This window comes from Trachypithecus francoisi, unplaced genomic scaffold (genome assembly GCF_009764315.1).
Source record: "Trachypithecus francoisi isolate TF-2019V2 unplaced genomic scaffold, Tfra_2.0 Lachesis_group0, whole genome shotgun sequence".
NCBI lineage: Eukaryota > Metazoa > Chordata > Mammalia > Primates > Cercopithecidae > Trachypithecus > Trachypithecus francoisi.
The window spans coordinates 68231573-68255211 of NW_022681453.1; the positions used below are offsets into that span (position 1 = coordinate 68231573).

The window sequence follows — 23639 nt, forward strand, 5'->3', positions numbered from 1 at the left end:
CCACTGCTCAACGAAATAAATGAGGACACAAATGGAAGAACATTCCATGCTCAAGCATAGGAAGAATCAATATCATGAAAATGGCCATACTGGCCAAGGTAATTTATAAATTCAATGCTATCCCCATCAAGCTATCACTGACTTTCTTCACAGAATTGGAAAAAACTACTTTAAATTTAGTATGGAAGCAAAAAAGAGCCCACATAGCCAAGACAATCCTAAGCAAAAATAACAAAGCTGGAGGCATCACACTACCTGACTTCAAACTATACAAGGCTACAGTAACCAAAACAGCATGGTACTGGTACCAAAACAAATATATAGACCAATGGAATAGAACAGAGGCCTCAGAAATAACACCACACATCTACAACCACCTGATCTTTGACAAACCTGACAAAAACAAAGAAAAGGGGAAAGGATTCCCTACTTAATAAATGGTGCTGGGAAAACTGGCTAGCCCTATGGAGAAAGCTGAAATTGGATCCCTTCCTTACACCTTATACTAAAATTAACTCAAGATGGATTAAAGACTTAAATGTAAGACCTAACACCACAAAAACCCTAGAAGAAAACCTAGGCAATACCATTCAGGACATAGGCATGGGCAAGGATTTCATGACTAAAACACCAAAAGCAATGGAAACAAAAGCCAAAATAGACAAATGGGATCTAATTATACTAAAGAGCTTCTACAGAGCAAAAGAAACTATCATCAGAGTGAACAGGCAACGTACAGAATGGGAGAAAATCTTTGCAATCTACCCATCTGACACAGGGTGAATAACCAGAATCTACAAAGAACTCAAACAAATTTACAAGAAAAAAAACAAACGACCCCATCAAAAAGTGGGTAAAGGATATGAACAGACACTTCTCAAAAGAAGACATTTATGCAACCAACATATGCATGTACAGCATAGATGACGTATGAAAAACTGCTCATCATCACCGGTCATCAGAGAAATGCAAATGAAAACCACAATGAGATATCATCTCACACCAGTTAGAATGACAATCATTAAAAAGTCAGGAAACAACAGATGCTGGAGAGGATGTGGAGAAACAGGAATGCTTTTACACTACTGGTGGGAGTGTAAATTAGTTCAACCATTGTGCAAGACAGTGCGGTGATTCCTCAAGGATCTAGAACTAGAAATACCATTTGACACAGGGATCCCATTACTGGGGGTATACCCAAAGGATTATAAATCATGCTACTATAAAGACACATGCACACATATGTTTATTGTGGCACTATTCACAATAGCAAACACTTGGAACCAACCCAAATGACCATCAATGATAGACTGGATTAAGAAAATGTGGCACATATATACTATGGAATACTATGCAGCCATTAAGAAGGATGAGTTCATGTCCTTTGCAGGGACATGGATGAAGCCAGACACCATCATTCTCAGCAACCTATCACAAGGACAGAAAATCAAACACCGCATGTTCTCACTCACAGGTGGGAGCTGAATAAGAACACATGGACACAAGGCGGGGAACATCACACAGCAGGGCCTGTCAGGGAGTGGGAGGCTCAGGGATTAGCAGGAGAAATACCTAACGTAAATGACAGGTTGTTGAGTGCAGCAAACCAACACGACACATGTATACCTATGTAACAAATCTGCATGTTGTGCACATGTACCCCAGAACTTAAAGTATAATAAAAAATAAAATAAAATTTTTTAAAAAGAAAATAAAAAAAGAATCACTGTGCATTGTTAGATTTCTAAAGGGCTTCTGAAGGATGGCGTTAGGAATACAAGGTAACAGAACTGGAAGGATAAGCAAAAACTTCATAGTTTCTCTGTTATGACAGAGAAAATTGGTGGGTAAGTGGAAAAGTCACAGAGAAGAAAAACTAGTTTGCCATTTTAGTTTACATAGCTCTCTACTATTTGTGTCTTTACCAAGTTTTCATTCATATATTACTTATTTTATTTTACTACACAGAGTTTCGCTCTGTTGCCCAGGCTGGCAGTGGCATGATCTCGGCTCACTGCAACCTCTGCCTCCGAGGTTCAAGCGATCCTCGTGCCTCAGCCTCTCAAGTAGCTGCAACCACAGGTGTGTGCCACCATGCCTAGCTTTTTGTATATGTAGTAGAGACGGGGTTTCACCCTGTAGGCCAGGCTGGTCTTGAACTCCTGACCTCGGGTGATGCGCCCACCTCAGCCTCCCAAAGTGCTGGGATTACACACGTTGAGCTACCACTCCCGGCCATATATTACTTATATACTTTTAAAAGAAAGAAAACGAATGCCATATTGAACTCTCCAAAAACATTCAACTCGCTCTTAATCAATATGCAGAAACTATACAGTCATTCCTGGGCTTTTCTGAAAGCATTATCAAGTCCTTTTTTGCAATTTTTATAACTTATAATGTTATAAGTTATATAACTTATATATTCAGGGGAATATCTATTAAAACATAATTTTGAAGTCTCAAAAAGTCACCTTTTAGTCTCATTCCTAAACTTTATTTTCATAGAGCAAATTTCTTCAGTTTAACTGGGCAAGGGAAAATGTATAGAAAAAGGAGTTGCTATTAGCAAACAGTAGCATACATGACAGGAACATAGTTTTACATTACATTTAATTATTTTACCTATAATAAAAAGAAATTCGAAAACTTATCTTTTAAAAATTCACCACAGAACACATAACACTGCAAAATACTCATTCATCTGCATGCAAAAGAAAAATCAGATTTAATGTTTTTGAAATTCAGAATCAAATGTATCAATGATTTACACAACACAACCTCACCCTCCAAAATTCAATTTAATCAATAAAATTGGCTTCTCCTTCCTTAAATAGGAATTTACCTGGATTTGTTCTAATCCTGCATCATTCCTCGATTCTGGAACTTATGATAAAGGGGAAAAAAGGTACAGTGTGGGGGAAGAAGGGTAGAAAACAACAAACTGAAGGATGGTACATGGATGAATATTAAAGCTTGCAATAAATTCTCTAAATTAGGCCCAAATCAAACTCATCTCAACTATCTGAACGACAAAAACGAATAGAATATTGCATCAAAACCCAAAGCATCAAAACCAGAAAGCAACTCTTCACAAATAAGCAAATAAATTAGCTCTTATGTCATTGGCATTGAAATACAAAAAAGATAAAAGATTTTTTGTTTTGTTTTGTTTTTTGAGACGAAGTTTCACTCTGTCGCCCTGACTGGAGTGCAGTGGTGCAATCTCAGCTCACCGCAACATCTGGCTCCTGGGTTCAACGGATTCTCCTGCCTCAGCCTCCCAAGTAGCTGGGATTACAGGTGCGCTCCACCATGCCCAGCTAATTTTTGTACTTTTAGGAGAGACAGGGTTTTGCTATGTCGGCCAGGATGGTCTCGAACTCCTGACTTCAAACGATCCGCCCACCTTGGCTTCCCAAGGTGCTGGGTTTACAGGCATGAGCCACTGCAGCCAGCCAAAATGTTGTTTTTTAAAAAAAGTTCTCAAATCCTCAAAATCAAAAGCAGCAGAATTTTTAAAAATCAGACCTAAAGGTTTTGGGGGGGAAGGGTAGAAGAGCAACGATACTTGTTCCTATCTTTCCAGAACTTTTTTTAATATATATTTTAACTTATTCTAATAAACACCTCCCTTTCTTGCTCCCCCCACTCCCCAATCCATACCTTTGAGCTTTGTGGCATAATTGTCTAATTAACCCATGCTGGGTAAGATTCCAAAGACTGAGAACTCAGCAACTGAGCAAAACAACCTTGGAAAGATTTCTTCTTGTTTGTGTTTTTAGCACTTCAGGAATTGAAAACACTGCTTATAAGATACCTCCTGTCCTGGCAGTAACAAATGCTGGCAAGCATGTGGAGGAAAGGGAACTGTCGTACACTGCTGGCGGGAATGTAAATTAGTATAACCACTATGGAGAACAGTTTGGAGGTTCCTCAAAACACTAAAAATAAAGCTACCATATGATCCAGTAATCTCACTGCTAAGTATATACCCAAAAGAAAGGAAATCAGTATATCAAAGAGATATCTGCACTCCCATGTTTGTGGCAGCACTGTTCACAATAGCTAAGATTTGGAAGCAACCTAAGTGTTCATCAACAGATGACTAGATAAAGAAACTGTGGTACACATACACAATGGAGTACTATTCAGCCACAAAAAAAGAATGAGATTCAGTCATTTGCAACATGGACGGAACTGGAAATCATCATGTTAAGTGAAATAAGCCAGGCACAGAAGGATCAACATTGTACATTCTCACTTATCTGTGGGATCTAAAAATCAAAACGATGGCTAACTAGTACAAAAAAAGAGTTAGAAAGAATGAGCAAGACTTACTATTTGATAGCACAACCAGGTAACTATAGTCAATAATTATACATTTAAAAATAACTAAGAGTATAATTGGATTGTTTGTAACACAAAAGATAAATGTTTGAGGGGATGGATACGCCATTCTCCATGGCGTGATTATTATACATTGCATGCCTGTATCAAAACATCTCATGTACCCCATAAACATAAACACCTACTTAGCCACAAAAAAATTTCTTTTAATTAAAAAAATTTTTAAAGGTATCTCCTATCCTAAGTAGAAAGAGATGAAGACAGGAAAAAGTAGCCTGCCCTATGAAGGCAAACTCTTTAATTGAGTCTCACAAATACAGAATCCTAATAATTTTTAAATGTTAGGGTAAGGGAACAGAAAAGGAATCCCAATGAATGAGGCCATCAGGAAACGGATCTGTCCAAATCAAAAAGCTTTATCTGTAGACACAAGCCAAGAAGGGACTCATATAATTTAACTCCAAACTTACATATGAACATCTTAAGTAGATACCAAGTTTACTTGACTATTCCAAGTGACTCAGAGCTCATCACTAGAAGAGAACTATTCAATTGTTGGCTGTCTTTAAGAGTTATTTATTAGAGACTTACTTAATTATCAAAGACTTCTTTATGCTAATCCTAAAATCTGTTGCTAAGTTTTTCCATGGAGCCAAACAAAACAAGGTGAATTTCCATGAGAAGTGTCATATTCTCCCTTAATAGTAAATCTAAAACAGTCTAGCAATGTATATACCCCTAAATTTATTCGTTATTACATTATAAGATCTTCCAAATCCAAGAGTACAACACAGGCATGTACAGTGCACCCACATACACATTATTTGATGAGTTGAACTAGATAATCTCTCAATTTCTATTTCTAAGATTTCATTAAATATACATTTATAAGATTCCTTTTTTAAAAAATTTAAATTATCTCATGTCAAAATTTAAAATGTGACTCCTAGGTCTCTAGGTGAATGCAGTAAAAGGGGCTCCCAAATTATTTCCAATTCAAACATCTAACAATTCTACTCCACTCACCCACAGTAAAACTACAATGCCATATATGTTTTTAGAGAAGCTCTAAAATTGTATTTTTTTGCCCAATATTCCCACTGCCAAGAATTCATAAGGAAAAATGTGAACAGGAATAACATGCTATATATACGAAAGTATTCAAAGCATCTTATCTATACCAGCAAAAAATAGATACCACCAGAGCGCCCAAAAGGACGGGAAAGCAAAATGGGAAAAAATTACACCTATTAAAACAGATTTTGAACACTAGATAGAAACAGGAGAGTTTAGTACATTAAGAAACCAAGAGATCATAAACTATTCTAAGCTATGATTGTAATTGTAGGTAATATGTAAAAGGCTGGTGGCTTTGTGAGTGATTTTTTTCTCTTCAAATTTGTCTCTGGCATTATGGTTGCATAATTTTTAAACTAAAAATGGAAAATATAAAGCTATTTCCAAATCATCTAACCTTAACATCTAAAAAGAGATAAGATCCCCCTCTCCCCCTCAGGAGAAGCATGCTGTTGAACTTAACTTAGAAGTGCCATTAACTCAATCACCCATGGCTGAGACTGCTAAAATAGAAATACTTAAGTCTATTTAAACCGTCAGGAAGCTTGCTAAATCTAAAACACGCATTTATGAAACACAAGATGTTATTTTGCTGATTCATTGAGAGATTTCATGTCATGTTTTTGTTTTGATTACATAATCCTCCCATATTTTAGAAACTTAAAACAGCTGGTTTTACCTTAATGATTAAGCTTCTGAGGGACTAGTGTGCAAAGAATAGGTTATTCCATTTTAATAAATAATGTATCTATACATCTGAAGAGAGTTCAACCCAGAAATACCAAAAGCAAATCTAAATGGAAAGTATGGAGAAAATCTACAATCTTTAGGAAAAGTAGAGATGGAGTAGGGAAAAGTGGTAAACTGAAGTAGGAAGATCGATGGCTTATGTGTGAATTAACAATGGTAAACAATCCCTGCTGGGCTGTTTCCTCAGTCCAGAATTTGCAGGTGGTCCTCAGGAGCTCATCTAGCTAGGAGTTACTACCCTTTGTCCTGTGGCAGAGAGTTGCCCATACACTTGAGTTAAGCACTTTCTGTCAGGGAAAACAGTAAAGTCTAGTAGGCTGCAAATCCAATTCCTGCGCATCCCCTAATTGCTCATGCACACCACAAGTCAATCTGAGAACTACTGAAAAGAAATGCAGGTAGAAGGCCATTAAATACTTCCATCACTTGATGAGAAATATTATCAATCTCCTCTAGCAACCAGGAAACTGGATTTGTACAGGACTGGGCTTAGAAAGAAAACTGCAATCTACCAATTTAGACAAAGTATAATTATCACAGCAGAAAAAGTTCCCTCCTACCTTACTGCACACACCAAATTGTTATTGCCCATCTTCCTCATAATGGGGTGGGAGTAGAGAAGAGAGAGATGAATACTGAGCAAAACAAGAAAGAATAATAGAGAAAAATACAAAGATTTCTAAAAGAAATGTATACACCAAAGGAGGTTGTTGGGTATTAACAGTTTAAAAACAAAACAAAACTCACAATATCAGAACTGGCAAGCAACTGGGGCCTAATATTGCCTAATCAGCACATTTTCCCCTTAAAAGAGCATCTAAATGAAAAGCCACATTACAATAAAAAGGCAAGTATGTTCTCAGAATGAGGGTCCCTAATGATTATAAATTTTTAATCATAATACCTCAGGCTTCACTGTAGGACATAACTGCCAATTAAGTCAAGCATTAGTGTTGGCTGATGAGGGCACCCTCCCCTGAGTGACATCAAGATTAAGTGACTTATTCTTGCTCTCAGGTACCCCTTCTTTTCATCTTCATGCTGACCATAGCCCTCACATTAAAAATAGTCTTTGTTCACACTGGTCACAACTCAATTGTTTCAGTTTTAGCTTTATTTCATAAACTACTTTCATGCCCTCTACCCTAACTCCTTGATTCAAGTCACCTTGACTGTACCAGAATGTTAGGCCATCTCTTCCACAGGCCATCTATTGAGTTCAACTAGTTTCATTCAGAATCTAGGTGAAATTCAAGAATATCATGATCAATCTCCTAAATACTGATATATAAGTAGTGGAAATCATCTCCTTTTGGAAAGTTTCATTAAATTAAATATGACTCAAATGACAAATAAATGTAGTAGAAGCATGTTATTTTAGATTGCTCTAACGGACTGGATAACACCTTCTACTGTGGTCAAGAGTGATGAAGCCTCCACTGTTAAAACCAACATCTGTAGATAATTACAAAACCAAACCCAGACCTCCTGTAAGAAATCTGTTAGAGTGAATGGCAAGAATCGTGAGACTTTTCTAGTTTATTTTGAAGAGCTCCAGATATAGTCTACAACCTTTCTCTATAGAACACTCAAGCAATTCTCATACTGAGGATGGTTAAGACTTACTTATAATCAAGATCTCTCCTTGTGGAGCCCTTTCAAGGTAAAGAGCTAGGCTCAGACAAATTAAATGTTTAATTATGAATTCTTTAAATTCATCCAAAATCATTGCCTCACAGTAAGAAAAAAAAGGTCACGGATTGTTTCTGGCTCTTTTTGTCATAATCTTAATTTATATTGGGGTTATTTCCCACTTAAAAAAATAATTTTAAAATTATTTAAAATGTACCATATATAACATAAAAATCAGAAAATAAAACATACACAGAAATCTGTACTTTTGTATGACAAAATATTTCATGGGTCAAAGTTTAAACTTTCAGATGAAGTTTTTAAAAAGACAGATCTATGAACTAAAAAGCAGCCTATACTCCTGAATTCAATCATAACAAAATGACTTAATCTAATAGCATTGAGTCCTTCTATAGATTTTTACCTGTAGAAAATAAGACAAAATTGATCCATTGAGTATTTAGCAAAACTAGTCTCTTTTTATTGTGTAAACAGATAACAAGATAAAATAACTATATAACTGAGAACTTTAAAGTTTCTCATGTTTATGCTAGAGATATTGTACTTTCAGAAAATGTATTTTCAGAAATATGCAGAAAATACATATTATATTTTCAGAAACATTTCTAAACTATGTTAAAAATCCTTAAAACTATTCAATCAAATCAGGCCAATTATATATCTTGTTGACAATTTTCTTCCAATACTAATGTGTATCTAAAGGACACTAAATGTCTTACCTTGGAAAGAATTCCCCTCTTATTTCATCTGGCTAATTCTTATTTTAGGTCTCAAACGTTAACTTCTTCCGGAGGCCTTCCCCAAATCCTGATTACATGCCCTAGTTATATACTCCTGATACCACTTTCTACTTTCACTAACAAAGCATTTAAATACACTGTATTGCAACTGTCTAGAGGTCAAAAATAAAATTAGAACAGCCTCAAAGTGGTAGAGAAATCAACCCTTCAGAGCAGACTGCAGTTGTAAATAAGGCAGGGTGGGCCGAGGTAGGAGGGCCATAAGTGAGAAACTCCCTTCTGAAGGAGAAAGGCTTTGCAAAGGCTTCTCAAAGTAGTGCGACAGCCAAACAGGACAGTAAGACTGACTGTATGCTGTGACTTACACTGATCCATTCACTTTTATAATAATATATATGATGGTTTAAAAATTAGATGAGTCAATTTAAGAAAAAGGGTAGTACACACTTTATTTTAAAGATTCACAAACTGGATAAACCTCACCTGTCATAGGATCAAAGAGCTGATTAGCTTCTAAGTCTGTGAAAGTACTACAACAGACAGGACATTTGAAGGAAGCCCGGTTGGTCGAATCTCTCTCATCGGTCTCAATCCTCCTTCTCATGTGGTCCAATTTATATTTTACCACATTAACAAGAGTACGATAATTGATGAAGTAGTAGTTATGGCGAGTGGTTTTCCCGTCTGCAGCAGTCTCTACCCTCATTCTGCATTTGATAAACTTGTCTCCCTTTAAATTATTCAAAACTGATCGAAGTTGCTTCCGATCAAACTTGAGCAGCTCCAGCATATCCTCCTCTTTCACACAGGGGTTCCTGATCAAGATGTCCAAGGCCAAGGCATGCTCAATGCCATAAAATCCCCGGATCACATACTTGGCTAACCGCTTCAATGCTGCTGGAACTTCAGTGAGGACATCTGGGTCTGCCATCTTCAGCAACGAACTCCAACTTTAAATATACTGAATTCAGAAAAAAATAGAAAATTAGCCAGGTATAAAAACATGGTAATCATATCCACTATTCTTGCAGTGCCAGAGAAGTACTCAAAGAGTTTTAAAACATTTCTAATACCTAAGCATTTGGCCAGGCGCGGTAGCTCAAGCCTGTAATCCCAGCACTTTGGGAGGCCGAGACGGGCGGATCACGAGGTCAGGAGATCGAGACCATCTTGGCTAACACAGTGAAACCCGGTCTCTACTAAAAAATACAAAAAACTAGCCGGGCAAGGTGGCGGATGCCTGTAGTCCCAGCTACTCGGAGGCTGAGGCAGGAGAATGGCATAAACCCGGGAGGCAGAGTTTGCAGTGAGCTGAGAACCGGCCACTGCACTCCAGCCCGGGAGACAGAGCAAGACTCCGTTTCAAAAAAAAAAAAAAAAAAAAACCTAAGCATTTAACAGAGCAGAACAAGATTTTACTCTAGAGTGCACAAAAGATTACACCCAAAAAGTTTTACATATTTCTTAAATAGCTACTTTTATGATCTAGAGTATGTTTGATTAAAAAGTAACTTATTATTTATAAAACAATATATTATGTCAAGTCTACTTTACTTCAGAAGAGAAACACAAAAAAAGCTACATGAAATGCTCACTATTCTTTGGGAATGCTGGAAACCCTGAGAAAACTAGCAGTTAGCATTTCCTAAAAGTGTCTTTGTTTCCTTTCTTGAGTAAAATTTTTCTACCAAGATTCTAGGATATTTTACATACTCATGCTTTCACAATAAAATCACAACAAACCAATAAACACATAAGTAATCACCACCTGGGGTGTTTGACAAAATCATTAACTGTTGTGAAACTGAAAGTAATACTTAGATCCAGATAGTTTTACCAACCTTGAAAAATTAAATCTGATAATCAAGGAAAGACCATCCAGTCCTTAAAAAGGTAGAAAATGAGGGAGGGAGAGCAGCCCAAAATATTCTTAAATACTGAATCCCTTAACAAAGCAGAAACTAAGTGTATTTCATTTCCATACCATGACCCAGAAAGCTGTCTTCTCAAAGCCCATATTGGCATGTGGTTTAATTTAAAAACCTGGGCTTCTGGAGGTGGAGGTTGCGGTGAGCCAAGATTGCGCCACTGCACAGCCTGGGCAACAACAGCGAAACTCAGTCTCCAAAAAAAAAAAAAAAAAAAAAAACCTGGGCTTTGAAATTCAGAGTACCAGCCTGTGTTTTGGTAACTATGTAATCCTGAGCAAATCCCTTAAACAATTTCAAGCCACATTTTACTCTCTAAGATATGTAAGGATAGTATCAACTACCTCAATGGAGTTGTTGTGATTAATAAGAATGTAATTAAAGTGCTTAGGAAGGACAGCTTCCATATCAACTTAATATGTTCCAAACTAAAAATGGCTAGACTAGCCACATAGATTAAATCAAGTTAAATTTCCCTAGCCCACAGGGAATTTTTTTTTCTTTTAATAGAGACAGGTGCCCTGTTGCCCAGACTAGAGTTCAGTGGTGTGACTTGGCTCAATGCAGTCTCAACCTCCTGGGCTCAAGCAATCCTCCCACCTCAAACTCCCGGTAGCTGAGACTACAGGTGGACACCACCATGACTGACTAATTTTTGTATTTTTTGTAGGGACAGGGTTTCACCATTTTGCCCAAGCTGGTCTCGAACTTCTGGGCTCAAGGGATCCACCCATGTTGGGGGCTTCCTAAAGTGCTGGGATTACAGATGTGAGCCACCACACCCAGCACAGGATAATGTTTTTTTGTTTGTTTGTTTGTTTTTTGAGACAGGGTCTCAGTCTGTCACCTAGGCTGGAGTGCAGTGGCGCGAGCTCAGCTCACTGCAACTTCTGCCTCGTGGGTTCAAGCGATCCTCCTGCTTCAGTCTCCAGAGTTGTTGGGAGTATAGGTGTGTACCACCACACCTGTCTAATTTTTCAATTTTTAGTAGAGACAGGGTTTCACCATCTTGGCCAGGCTCCACAGGATAATTTTTAACAGACATCCCACTGAACTATTTCATGGAGAATCATGTTCTGTTATTAATACTAGTTTCAACTGACCTTTTTAATTGAAATCAATAGTTATCAACCCCAACAGATTTAATACTCTTTTTATAAGAAATATTTTGATATCCATAGTACCATACCATAAGGAAACTCTACACACCAATCTATGTACATATTTTGGGGGGAAAATATAAGGCCCTTCGTGTAATAAAGGAAAAGTCAGTCAAAAGAAAATATGTACTTTAGGTTATAAATACTCAGGTATGACTATATATTATAAGATATAACAAAGTAGCACCTAGATCCAAATCTGTGAATCTAGAGCCTTCCTGCTACCCCAGGGCTTAAGGATGCCCGGCAAGTGCCTGGGCTCCACACCAAAGTAGTACCACACCATACTACTGGACACACTTTGCTCTCCCTCTCAGTTTGGTCTATACATTTTACTTGAACCCAGTTTTGGTTTTTTGTTGTTTTACATCAACAGTTGTCAGTACACGACATATGGCTTCTGAAACATTCAACAAAGAACAGCAAAAAAATGTCAACATAACCTGTTTCCAGGATTATTTCCTACTATTGTATTCTCTTTCCCTGCTCCATACATGCCATGTCCCAGACTAATAGTTCTCAAGCCTGGTTTTAAGGCAGAATCATCTAGGGAATGTTTTAAGAATACTGACCATGGGCCCCATTCCTAAAGGTTTTGTCTCAGGTGGTTCGGGGTGGCCAGATTTGGCATCACACAAATTTTTAAAGCTCTTTAGGTGGCTCTACTATGCAGCAAAAGTACCTAATATATATCCTGCCAATGCTCATCCTGCATGGAGAGGTCCCTGTGCCACTTATCGCTCAGCCTGTTTCCTTGGCCTAAAACACCCTAGGGAGCCGTGAAGACTAAAGTCAGGGAGTGATGTGAAGACTTTACAATCCAACAGTTTTGGGGTTTAAATCCCAGTTCCAGTATTTCTTAGAGCCCCCTGACCCCAGAAAATTTTCAGACTCAGTTTCTTTATATATAAAAAGTGATTAGGCCAGGTGCAGTGGCTAATACCTGTAATTGTAACACTTTGGGAGGCCGAGATGGGGGGACTGTTAGAGTCCAGAAGTTGAAGACCAGCCTAGGAAACACAGTAAGACCCCACCTCTACAAAAATTTTAAAGCTTAGCCAGGTATGGTGCCGTGCACCTGTAGTACCAGCTGAGGTGGATCAACTGAGCCAGGAGGTCAAGGCTGCAATGAGCCATGATTGAGCCACTGCACTCTAGCTTAGGTGACAGGACATGACCCTCAAAAAAAAATAATAATAAATAAAGAGTGATTAACGGTCCCCAGCTCACACAGTTAATGTATGAACTCAGTGAGATAATTAATGCAAAGTGTTCTGCTTTCAGGGCTGGCATAAGAGTTCAATTAAGTACTGGCATTCATAATAAATCCCCTATTTAGAAAAATGACTCATACCGATATGAAGAATGGACTCAAGTGGGTGAAGGTGGAGGCAGTGTGGAAGTATTGAGGGTATAAAATCAAACTAAGGAAGAAGGCAAAAAATTGCAAGAAGAGAACAGAATGAATGAAAGTTATTACAGAAAAAAAAAAAAAAATCACAAGGACCCAACAAAATATGAGAGTAGGAAAAATCTTAAATTGCTCTGTTTTGAGCCAGTGTAGCTAGGAAAAGTACTGCCATGAGAAATAGGTGACAATTGAAGAGGAGCAGATATGGAAGAAATGAGGAAATCATTTTTAGAAGTGTCTTTGAGGAAATATCATAGGATATTCCTCTGAATATGCTCAGCAGGTAGCTGAACAAATGAAACTAGAGCTTAGGAATGAAATGAAGCTGTGCCACCTTGTTCAAAATCTCTGCATTCTAAAATCCTCCTTCCTGACCACTAACTTCTCTCCTCCACCACTTCCCACTCACACTGAATCTCCTTACTCAATCTCTAGAGGTCTTAGGTAAGAATTCTCAAACTGGCAGCCCCCCCATGCATTGTTTCACCCAAAGAAATGTTTCAAAAATTTTCTGAATTAGTTGTCAACATTTAAAAATTTTAAGAGTTCACATAAATTTCAACTTCCAGCTCCTCCTGAAAAATTGGAAATATCTGAGGAAAAAGTGAGCCCATGTTCCCACATGGAAACAATAAGCTGAAGACGAATAGCAGCTGGCATTATTAGGGAAGGGGTATGGCTGGTCTCTGGAGACTTCTGAGCGTGGTACCTCCTAGGACCTTTGTTTCTTCCTTTGATCTTCATAGTCCATGAGTCATATCCCAGCCTCACCTCCCTACCCCAGTCCAGACCCACGTGTATTTTAATCATATAAACATTTAAGGACTACTGTGCACCAGGCACGGAGCTAGAGAAACAAGAGTTGAAAAGAATGCACCCTCTGCCCTCTGTCTACCTGTCAGCCTCATATCCAGCCACACTAGCATATTCTCAATTCCATGAGCCACATGTGCTTTCTGTGCTTCCCAGAGCTTTGCACATGCTGTTCCTTCTGCCCCTACAACTAAGCCAACCCCCTTCTCCTAATCATCCTTCAAGTCTCAAATGACGTTTCCTCATAGAAGCCTTCCCAGACTCCCCATTAGGTAGCGTACGATCCTCCCTTTTCACATGTTCCATGGCTCTTTCTCCCTTCTTGTACTTTCTCCATGTCTGAGACCAGACTTCATCTTGTTCATCAATTAATTTCCAGCATCTAGCATAGCCAGACAAGTACTTCCATAAAACTTTCCATATGTCTCTTAAACACGTGTTGTTCCAACATGGCTCATCTTGCCAGCTTCCCCCAGCTTCACTTCCTCCACTCTTGCTTCCACGGTAGAACTGGACAGACTACTAGGCACTCTCTTCTTAAATTTAAAACAATTTTAAGCGGGAGGTGAGTGGATCAAATTCACGATGTTAAAAGTGTGTGCTGACTGCAGAGTGGAGAAAAAAGCTGGATGCGAAGAGTCCAGTTAGATTACTTCAGTATACCACTACTCCAGTTCTAGAACAACTTGGGATTCTACACATCTAACTGCGGTGTTCTGGTACCACATTTCATGGCACTTTCCACGCCTTCAATGACCACATAGCGGCAAACTATTGCGAAACCTCCGGACCCAGCTGCCCTCCACGAGACGCGTTCGGTGATGCGCACTCCTCCCCACTGCGAGACCCCGAGACCCCAAATTCCCTCGGATTCTACCAGTTGGGTCTAGGGCCACACTCGGCGCACCCAAGCCCGCCCTACCCGGGGTCCCACACGGGCCGCTCCGGGGTCAATGGTTCTTTGGAGAACCAAGAGGACCAAGGCAAGAGGGTAATTCAATAGGGGAGGATAGTTAAGAGGGAGCGAAAGGAAGAAGAAGTCATGAAATGCAATGCTCGGCCAGGGAACTCCGAACAAGGAACAGGGAACAAGGTTTACCAAAGCGAATCCTGGAACACTCCCACTACAGCCGCCCTCAGCTCTTCAACTACCGGCTTAAATGAGCCACGCCCCTTGCGCGACAAAGAAAACGCACTATTCCTGCGACCAGCTAAGGAAACACCCCGCTACCAGACCAGCCAATCAGCTCAGTGAAGCCTTCGATTCTGACAGTCACGCTCCGAGCGGCCAATGAAATTGAAAGCTCTGCCCTCCATGCTCAACTCTGATTGGCTTACAATCCCGGAACAGGCGTCAATCCAGGGAAGGCAGTGGCAAGATGGCGTCCCTAGATCGGGTGAAGGTACTGGTGTTGGGAGACTCAGGTGAGCCTCTTACCCCACCTCTGGGGCTCCAGACACTTTTGAGTTACCCAGTAACCCTCCCCTTACCTTCCTTCCCTCAACTTCCTGGCTCTTCGGCCCGTGGCTGAAGGCTCTTCGAAGTCCTGAAGACTACACTTCCCAGGGGACTTTGCTCCGTGTGACGACGCGGCGGAGGCGGCGTCGCGCGGGTGGGGGTCGCGGAGCCCGGGTCTTTTTCCTTCGCGGCTTTCCACATCGGTTTCCCAGACGACTCCAGCCTAGAGTGTATTGTCAATTCGTTTATTTAAAAAAAAAAAAAAAAAAAAACAGACGTTGAGTATTGTATGGAGTTCTATGTTAAGGGTACAGAAGTTAATAGGACTGTGCCTTCAGGAGATTTTGTTCATGAAGGAAGTCAAACGTGCACTGGCAAACGTGAACTGGCAAGCGCTTCTCATACATTAACTCGTTTAATTCTGAGATTAGCCTTATTATCACATTTTACAGATGAGAGTAGTGAGGCAGAGAGATGTGAATGGCAGAATCCTTTTGAACGCAGAGTCCACAAACTTAAACGCTAAGTTATAAATATGCAGTGACATATTGGGTGGTGGTCCTGTTTTATTCTTAACTGAGCTTCTTGATTTCCTGGTTCTCGTTTGATCTTCGTTGAAAACCTGTTATATCCTAGACTGTACGATAGAGAAATTAAAGTAAGAGTTTTATTCTGAAGAAGCTAGGATTTAACGCTGAGTCCAATTTAATCCTAGTGTTAAAAAAAAAAATTTTTTTTTTTTTTTAATCTCAATGGATGCAAAAAAAAATTCTTTTGACCCCTGGGACATTTGAGAACTACAGCTGACGTCTGGATTTCCAGCTCCCACCTCACTGCCCTTATCTTTTCTTCCATAATCCCCAGTTCATCTCTCCTTAGGAACTTCAATAAATGCTGAACTTGCATTTTATGGATGTGCTCTTCTGGAGTTGGCCTAAGAGCATGTGTTGTGAGCAGAGACATTGTGTTAGATGCTTGGAGGTGGAGAGGCTTGAAAACTAGCTTAACAGAAACTAAATAAAATTGTGGCCGGCAAAGATAGGTTAAGACAGTTTTCACATTGCCCTGAGTATTATTTGCATTATGAAATATTTTACAGAGAGCATTATTTAATATTCCCCTAAGAAAGTTGCCTTTTGAAACTCAATGAACATAATCACAATTTATGTCGACTTCATTTCTATCAGGTAGCTTAAAGTGGTGCCAAAGTTAATTTAATAAAATCACTCAGTTTTACAGATAAAGAAAGTAGTGGTGGCCTAAAGGGACTTCGCAAGAGTATCACTGAGTAGAATTTAGAATCCAGAACTAACAGACTTCTTCACGATATGTTAAGTGGGTGTTTTCTGTCCTCTATAATTCCATTTTCTGTTGTATGTAACAATCCCTTCATATTACAAACTGCTGCAACTAGTCAATTTATTTTCTTTCCGGCAGGCACTGTATTAGGTTCTGGGGTTATAACTGTGGAATTAATGCATCATATAACAGGGTAGAATTAGCTGCTACATTAAATGTGGAAAAGTAATCAGGCAATTGATAAGCTTACCTACCCCCCCCCCCCCGCCCAACTTATGGTTTACTTGTGAAGCAGAAGACACAGCTGTGATGGCCAGGAAAGTGATTGATGTTGTCACACATTCACTAATGTTAACCTTTATGTGCAAAGTTAGTTATTGCCTTTTTATCTTTTTAAAAGGTAATTTTGTCAGTCTCCTTTTAACTGTCATTTAAAAGTACACAGTCTGACAGGTTAGAATACACTTTTTACACTTCCTCTGCCTTTGTTTCAAACCTGAGAGTTTATTTTAAAATACAGACCATTTCCCTCATAAAATTTTGAGGGTTTCACAAATATATAAAGAAATGACTTAGCCAGACAAGGTGGCTCTTGCCTATAATCCCAGCACTTTGGGAGTTTGAGTCGGGTAGATTGCTTGAGCTCAGTTCAAGACCAGCCTGGGCAACATGGCAAGACCTCTCTTGACCAAAAATAATACAGAAAGTTAGCCGGGCATGGTGGTGCACGCCTGTAGTCCCAGCTACTCAGGAGGCTGCGGTGAGAAAATCACTTGAGCCGGGGAATTTGAGGCTGCAGTGAGCTAGGATCGTGCCACTACACTCTAGTCTGGGTGATAGAGTGAGACCCTATCTCAAAGATAAAAATAAAAAGAAAGAAATGAGTTGATATTTGGAGATTTGTTTTCTATCCTATTGAAATATTTGGTAATTTGGTAAGGAACCCTGGAAGTCTCACTACCGTATGGTTTTCTCTTTCTTTCAGAGATTAGGGACTAGTTTAACATGTTACCAAACAGCTGTATTTGGAGCTGACATTTATCTATATTGGGCCTTTTTCCCCCCAAGTACGTCAAGTGCATTCTTTTGATCAAATTTAGTTCTAAAGATGAAAGCATAGAATCAGAATCTCCCAAAATTCTTAAAGAAATGAAATTAGCCATTATTCCCTAGCACTTCAACTGTTCTTACTGTTTAGGGTTTCATCCCGTGTTAGCTAATACTTAATCACCCAAAGCAGTTAATTCATGGAGAGCTATACGATTTTACTGCCTAGAAATGTTTACCCTAACACAATTAAGCTAAACTAGGCCTCAAGTGTTGCATCAAGCAATTAAGTGGCTAGATACATTCCTTGAACATAAACAAACCTGTTTACAAATACAGAATCAACGATATATCCTAAAAGTTACAGATATCAGATACAATGCAGTAAACTCAATGACAAATATAATTTTGAGTATTTAAAAATCTTGAATGTTTCTATGTAAAAAAATTAAAAGAATAAAGGGAAGCCTGGTAAAATGTTTGATTCAATTACACATACATAAAATGATTAATATATTTAATAGATAAAGAGCTCATATAAATTAATAACACTAAAACCCGGTAGAGAACAGATCAACAGAGAATTTATGAGAGGAAAAAACAACTGATTTGCCAGGATAATCATAATGATAATCTTTGATCTTTATCAGAAAGTAAAGAAATGCAGACTAAAGCAAGATGTCACTCCCCGCCCCACCGAGACGGAGTGTTATTCTGTCACCCAGGCTGGAGTGCAGTGGCGCAGTCTCAGCTCACTACAGCCTCTGCCTCCTGGGTTAAAGCAGTTCTCCTGCCTCAGCCTCCCAAGTTGCTGGGCTTACAGGTGCCCATCACCACGCCCAGCTAATTTTTGTATTTTTAGTAGAGACGGGCTTCACCATGTTAGCCAGGCTGATCTCGAGCTCCTGACCTCATGATCTGCCTGCCTCGGCCTCCCAAAGTGCTGGGATTACAGGCGTGAGCCAAAGCACCTGGCCAAAATGTCTCTTTTATTCCTTTATCAGGTTAACAAAGATGAAAAACCAACTACATGATACTGTTGAGGTGCAACAAGACCTGCAGGCTCAAGTGTATGGCTGGTGGCAGTATAACCCCATGAAGTTATTTGTCAATACATATCTAGAACTTCAAATGTTTCCTTTTAAGTACTGAGTTTACTTCTGGGAAGGTATACTAAGGACGTAATTTTAATTTTAAACAAAGGTTTAAATAGAAATAACCTTTCGCTAGCATATCAAAAATTTCAAAACACCCTAAATATCTAATAATGGAAGAATGGTTAAGTAAATTTTTATGCCTACTCTTTGAAGTACTATGGAGATACTTTAAATGTTTATGAAGATTTTGGAATAATATGGAAACTTTTAGTCAATAAATTCTAATTAAGGTTCTGATCTAAGTACTGAAGATAAAAAAGATGCATGAGAACCCTCAAGGAACTTAAAATTAAATAGAGTTGATAAAACCTATAAACAAACACATGTGGTAATGTATTTTAAGTGCTCTGTAGGAAAATGTACAGGGGACAGTGGAGGCCCAGAGGATAGTGGATGTTATGCTTAGTTCTCCCTGTATGGGGTCAGAAAATACTTTATAACTAGAATGATGCTGAGTCTCCAAAGGTAAATTCACCAGGCCAATGTGGGAGGAGAGGAAAAGGAGAGGATGGGTAGGATATTCCAGACAGAACAAGCTATGGAAGCAGAGGCTTATGTTGTTTTATTGTTTTTAAGTATACTGTGTATATAATCACAATAACCACCTGCTCATAGAAAAACTTTTCATGTGGAATTAAATAAACCTTCATGTTGACAGTAGTCTTAAGGTGATTTTTTTTTTTTTTTTTTTTGAGACAGGGTCTCACTCTGTCACCCAGGCTGGAGTACATCAGTGTGATCATAGCTCACTGCAACCTCCAGCTCCTGAGCTCAAAGGGATCATCTGCCTCAGCCTGCTGAGTAGCTAGGACTACAGACGCAGGCCACCATGCCTGGCTAATTTCTTTAAAATTTATTTTTTTGTAGAGATGAAGTCTTGCTATGTTGCCCAGGCTGGTCACAAACTCCTGGGCTCAAGTGATCCTCCTGCCTCAGCCTCCCAAAGCACTGGGAGTACAGATGTGAGCTACCGTGCCTGGCCTTCATTTGTGCATACTTTCTAGATTGTAAATGTAACTTTTAATAATAAAAATTAACATAAACAATAGGTTCATACACAGTATGATCAAAGAGATTATCTAAATTTTTGATAAAACTAGTGATTTGTAAAAATACCAACCATGTTTGTCATAATGGAACCCCAAAAATGGTGTTAAATGAATGTGTGAGTGACTCCACACATGGATGTAGAGGAAGAGCTCCTTCTCTTTCCTCTTGATACAAATCTCTGAATGCTACCCTTAGCATTAATAACTAGATTTCCCTAAGCCCAAGAAATCGAAAAGAAGATCAAATGGTGACTTAAAGGGACATGATGTAGAAGAGGGAGTAGATCTTTTATCCAAAAGGTAAGTCTGGGCTAAGTGGTTGGCTGCTTTTTTTAAATCACCATGTGGGAGAACTGGAGTGTCTAAATTTAGAATTGTGAAATGGTGAATCCCTCTCACTGACAGTATTCAAGCTCAGTCTGGAAGACCGAAGACCCTCTAACAGGATGCCATGGAGGGCACCTCGGCGTTGGTGTGAAGGAGAGAGGGATTACTTCTAAGATCAGTTGAGATTCTACAATTCTAAAATAGGCTAAATTGATTAAATCATTCAAAAGGAAAGGGATTCATTAATATGAAATTGCCCTAGACCAGTGGTTCTCAAAGTGAGACCCCTGGACCAGTATCAGTATCACTTGGAAACTTGTTAGAAATCTTGGGCCCTAAGACAGACCCTCTAAATCAGAAAGTATGGGGGTGGAGCCCAGCATTCCATGTTTTAACCCACCCTCTGGGTGATTCTGATACTAAATTTGAGAGAACCGCTGCCCTCTACCATCTTCACTTTATTCAGTGAAGCTTATATTGTTGGTATGGCATTCTAACAACTATGCTTTACTTAACATTATTCCTGTGTAGTATTAGTCTTACTCTTTCCAAAACAGATTTCAGCATTGTCTCTTGCATGACTAGAGTTCTTGTGTCTCTTACAGGTGTTGGGAAATCTTCATTAGTCCATCTTCTATGCCAAAATCAAGTACTGGGAAATCCATCATGGACTGTGGGCTGCTCAGTGGATGTCAGAGTATGTGTCTTTTGTATTTTAGCTTTTCAATAATTGTACTAAAGATAACTGCTTCAGGTTACATGATCAAGTTACAGTACTATGGTCAAGATTAATAGTAATAGCTAGAATTTGTTACATTCATACTATGTGCCAGGTACTATGCCAGTTGCTTTACATGTCTCTTCTTATTTCACCTTTTTAAAACTGAGATGTGTAGATGCAGAAACTAAGGCAAAGTCAGGATTTGAACAGTTTGATGCCACAGACTTCAGTTTTAATCACTATGCCATATATCTAGAGTTCATATAGCATCCTCTGTAAATAATTCTGCCTAAGCTTGTGCTATTAAGACTGCCAGCTTTCAGCTAGAAATATAATGCAAAGGCAAAAGCTCCTGGAGCTTCATGTCTGGGTCATTTGTTCCATCTTGTGTTTAGGAATTAGGTATAGTTTTAATTAAATTAAATATCTTCCCAGATATCATTGGTCTTTGCTAATGCCAGCTAGTTCTGACAAGTCTCTCATCTGCTGGCACACCTCTCTCCTTTATGTTAAGAAACATATAGGGAAGGCAACGTAGTTGGCTAGATTGATAGTTATTTTCCTTCTGTTCTTTGAAACTATTGTTCCCTAGCTCTGATTTACATTGCTGCTGATTAGAAATCTTCCATCAGACTAATTATTATTCCTTTTTAAGGTGATGCTTTAAAATATTTTTTGTGTTTTTTTAATCTTTGATATTTTGTTGTTTTGCTAATCTGTATCTAGGTGTAGGTTCGTTTTTATTCATCCTATTCAGATGTAGTCATGGTTCTCATGTCTTTATTTTTCAGAATTTTAAGTCATTATCTATCTGTCTTTCCTCATTTCTTCTATCCCTTCCTCTTGGCTTTCTATGAGATTTTTGTTCTTCATAACTGTTAATATTTCTCCTTGCTGCCTTCTGGATGGTGTACTCATATCTGCCTTCCAGTTAACTAAGAATCTCTTCAATTATATCTAATCTGCTTTTTAATATATCTACACTGTTTTTCATCCCAAGTACCTATACTTTTTAATTTCTAGGTGTTCCTTTTAGTTCTTTTTAAAATGTAAAAATTTTCCAAAATGTCCTGATCCTTCATTATGGTGTCTGCTTTTTATTTTAATCATTTCTAACATAGTTATTTTTTTCTGGAGGAGAGGTAGCTATGCTTCTTGCTATATATGCTACTCTGCTTCATGGAAATGTATCTCCTTGTATGGCTTGTAATTCTTTAAGATGATCACATCTTCAACAGGATTTTTTTCCTCTCCCTTTGGAAGTGCTGTATGCTATATTGTGAAAGTATCCCTATACAGTGCCTTTTCATTTCTGTCATTGCCAAGACCCTAAGGATTTCAATTTCTCAGCTCAGATAATGTAAATCTAGGTAATGTAAATTCCCCCAGCATCTGATTGCAGCACAGACCTGTAGTTTCCATTTCTTGTGGACCATTTATCTTATCTCTACCTTCTGTCTGAGGCCCCTGACTGAAAGTTTTTGCTGTTTCCCTGAGCCTGTGGACAATGTTTTTCCACCTCTCTTTTCACTGACTGGGCAGCTCATCAAAGGTCCAGATTTCAAAAAGGCAACTACAGTCTAGTCTTCATCACTCATCCACATATACTTTTGCCTTGAATGCTGCAAAACAGGTCTGCTATTCCTGGATGGGCATTAAGACTCCAGGCACCAGCCCTGAAGCTATATCTGAATCTATGTCAGTTCCCACTTCTCACTCTGATTTTAAGTTTTTTCTTCATTTCTAGCATTTGGGGATATTCCTTTCTTTCTCCTACCTTTCTCTTGAGCTAGTCTTCTCTGTCTCTCCTCTCTCTAGTCTTTCTGTCTCAAAATATTTTTATAGCATTTCTCTAAGTTTGAAGTAGGAGCTGACCTATTTTGTGTCATTTTGGCCAACCATATTCCTAAATTCAGTGGCAACTTTATTTAGGTTTGGGAGACCCGACAGCAAGTTCTGGACAAATTTTCCCTTTGGATTTTTCTAGCTCCCATTCTGTGAAAGAGCATGACATATTGAAAAGAAACTTAGATTTAAACCCTCACCTCCTGAGTCAATTGCCCTTCACTTCTGTAAGAGTGACTTTAGACTAATCAGTTTACCTCTTTGAGGCATAGTTATATCATCTGGAAAATAGAGGTCAATAATATGTGCTTTATTGAGTCTACAGGTTTGTAGGAAGGATCAGAGAAGCTTAATAAGAGGGAAGTTACGGTCTAGTGCTTTACAATGTGAAGTTGTAATTGAACTTTAGTCCAATTTTCTGCCCCTTCCCTGCCTTCTGCCCTACTCCTTTTTCCTATCCCCACCCAGCACGCATTCTATTCATGTTGTTCACTTTTTGTCTTGTTTTTTTTCCCCCTTGTCTTATTGAATTAGTTAAAACTCCAGTACCATGTTGAATAGAAGTGGCACCAACAAGCATCTTTGTTTCATTTCCATCTCATGGGAAATTTTCAGTATAACACTATTTAGTAAAGTATTTGCTGGAGGGTTTTTTATAGGTATATTTGATTAAAGAAATGTCCTTCCTATTCCTATTACAATGAGAGTTTGTATCATGAATGGGTATTGGATTTACCAGTCGCCTCTTCATGATGATCATGATTTTCCTGATTTATTCCATTACTGTGGTAAATTATGTTGATTAACTTTTTTGAGTGTTAAACCAACCTTGCAATCCTGTAATAACTCTAAC

General features: G+C 38.7%; 2 protein-coding genes across 4 annotated transcripts in view; one reads left to right on the forward strand and one right to left on the reverse strand.

Moving 5' to 3' along the window:
• The window catches only part of GTF2E1 (general transcription factor IIE subunit 1), a 38782-nt gene extending 23686 nt beyond the window's left edge, over window positions 1-15096 (reverse strand). Inside the window, exons 1-2 of one of the 2 annotated variants that reach the window (XM_033211098.1) lie at window positions 14982-15096; window positions 9054-9531 (exon numbers count right to left, since the gene is read on the reverse strand). In XM_033211098.1, the coding sequence (XP_033066989.1) occupies window positions 9054-9501 (448 nt within the window). In that variant the 5' untranslated portion in view covers window positions 9502-9531; window positions 14982-15096. Of the gene's footprint in view, window positions 1-9053; window positions 9532-10411; window positions 10671-14981 lie in introns of those variants that run through there. The other variant, XM_033211099.1, reaches the window with a different exon arrangement.
• Window positions 15097-15102: 6 nt separating this feature from the next.
• Window positions 15103-23639, forward strand: part of RABL3 (RAB, member of RAS oncogene family like 3) — a 47315-nt gene continuing 38778 nt past the window's right edge. The window contains exons 1-2 of one of the 2 annotated variants that reach the window (XM_033211100.1): window positions 15103-15307; window positions 20826-20917. In XM_033211100.1, coding sequence (XP_033066991.1) covers window positions 15262-15307; window positions 20826-20917 — 138 coding nt within the window. In that variant the 5' untranslated portion in view covers window positions 15103-15261. The remainder of the gene's footprint in view (window positions 15308-20825; window positions 20918-23639) is intronic. The other variant, XM_033211101.1, reaches the window with a different exon arrangement.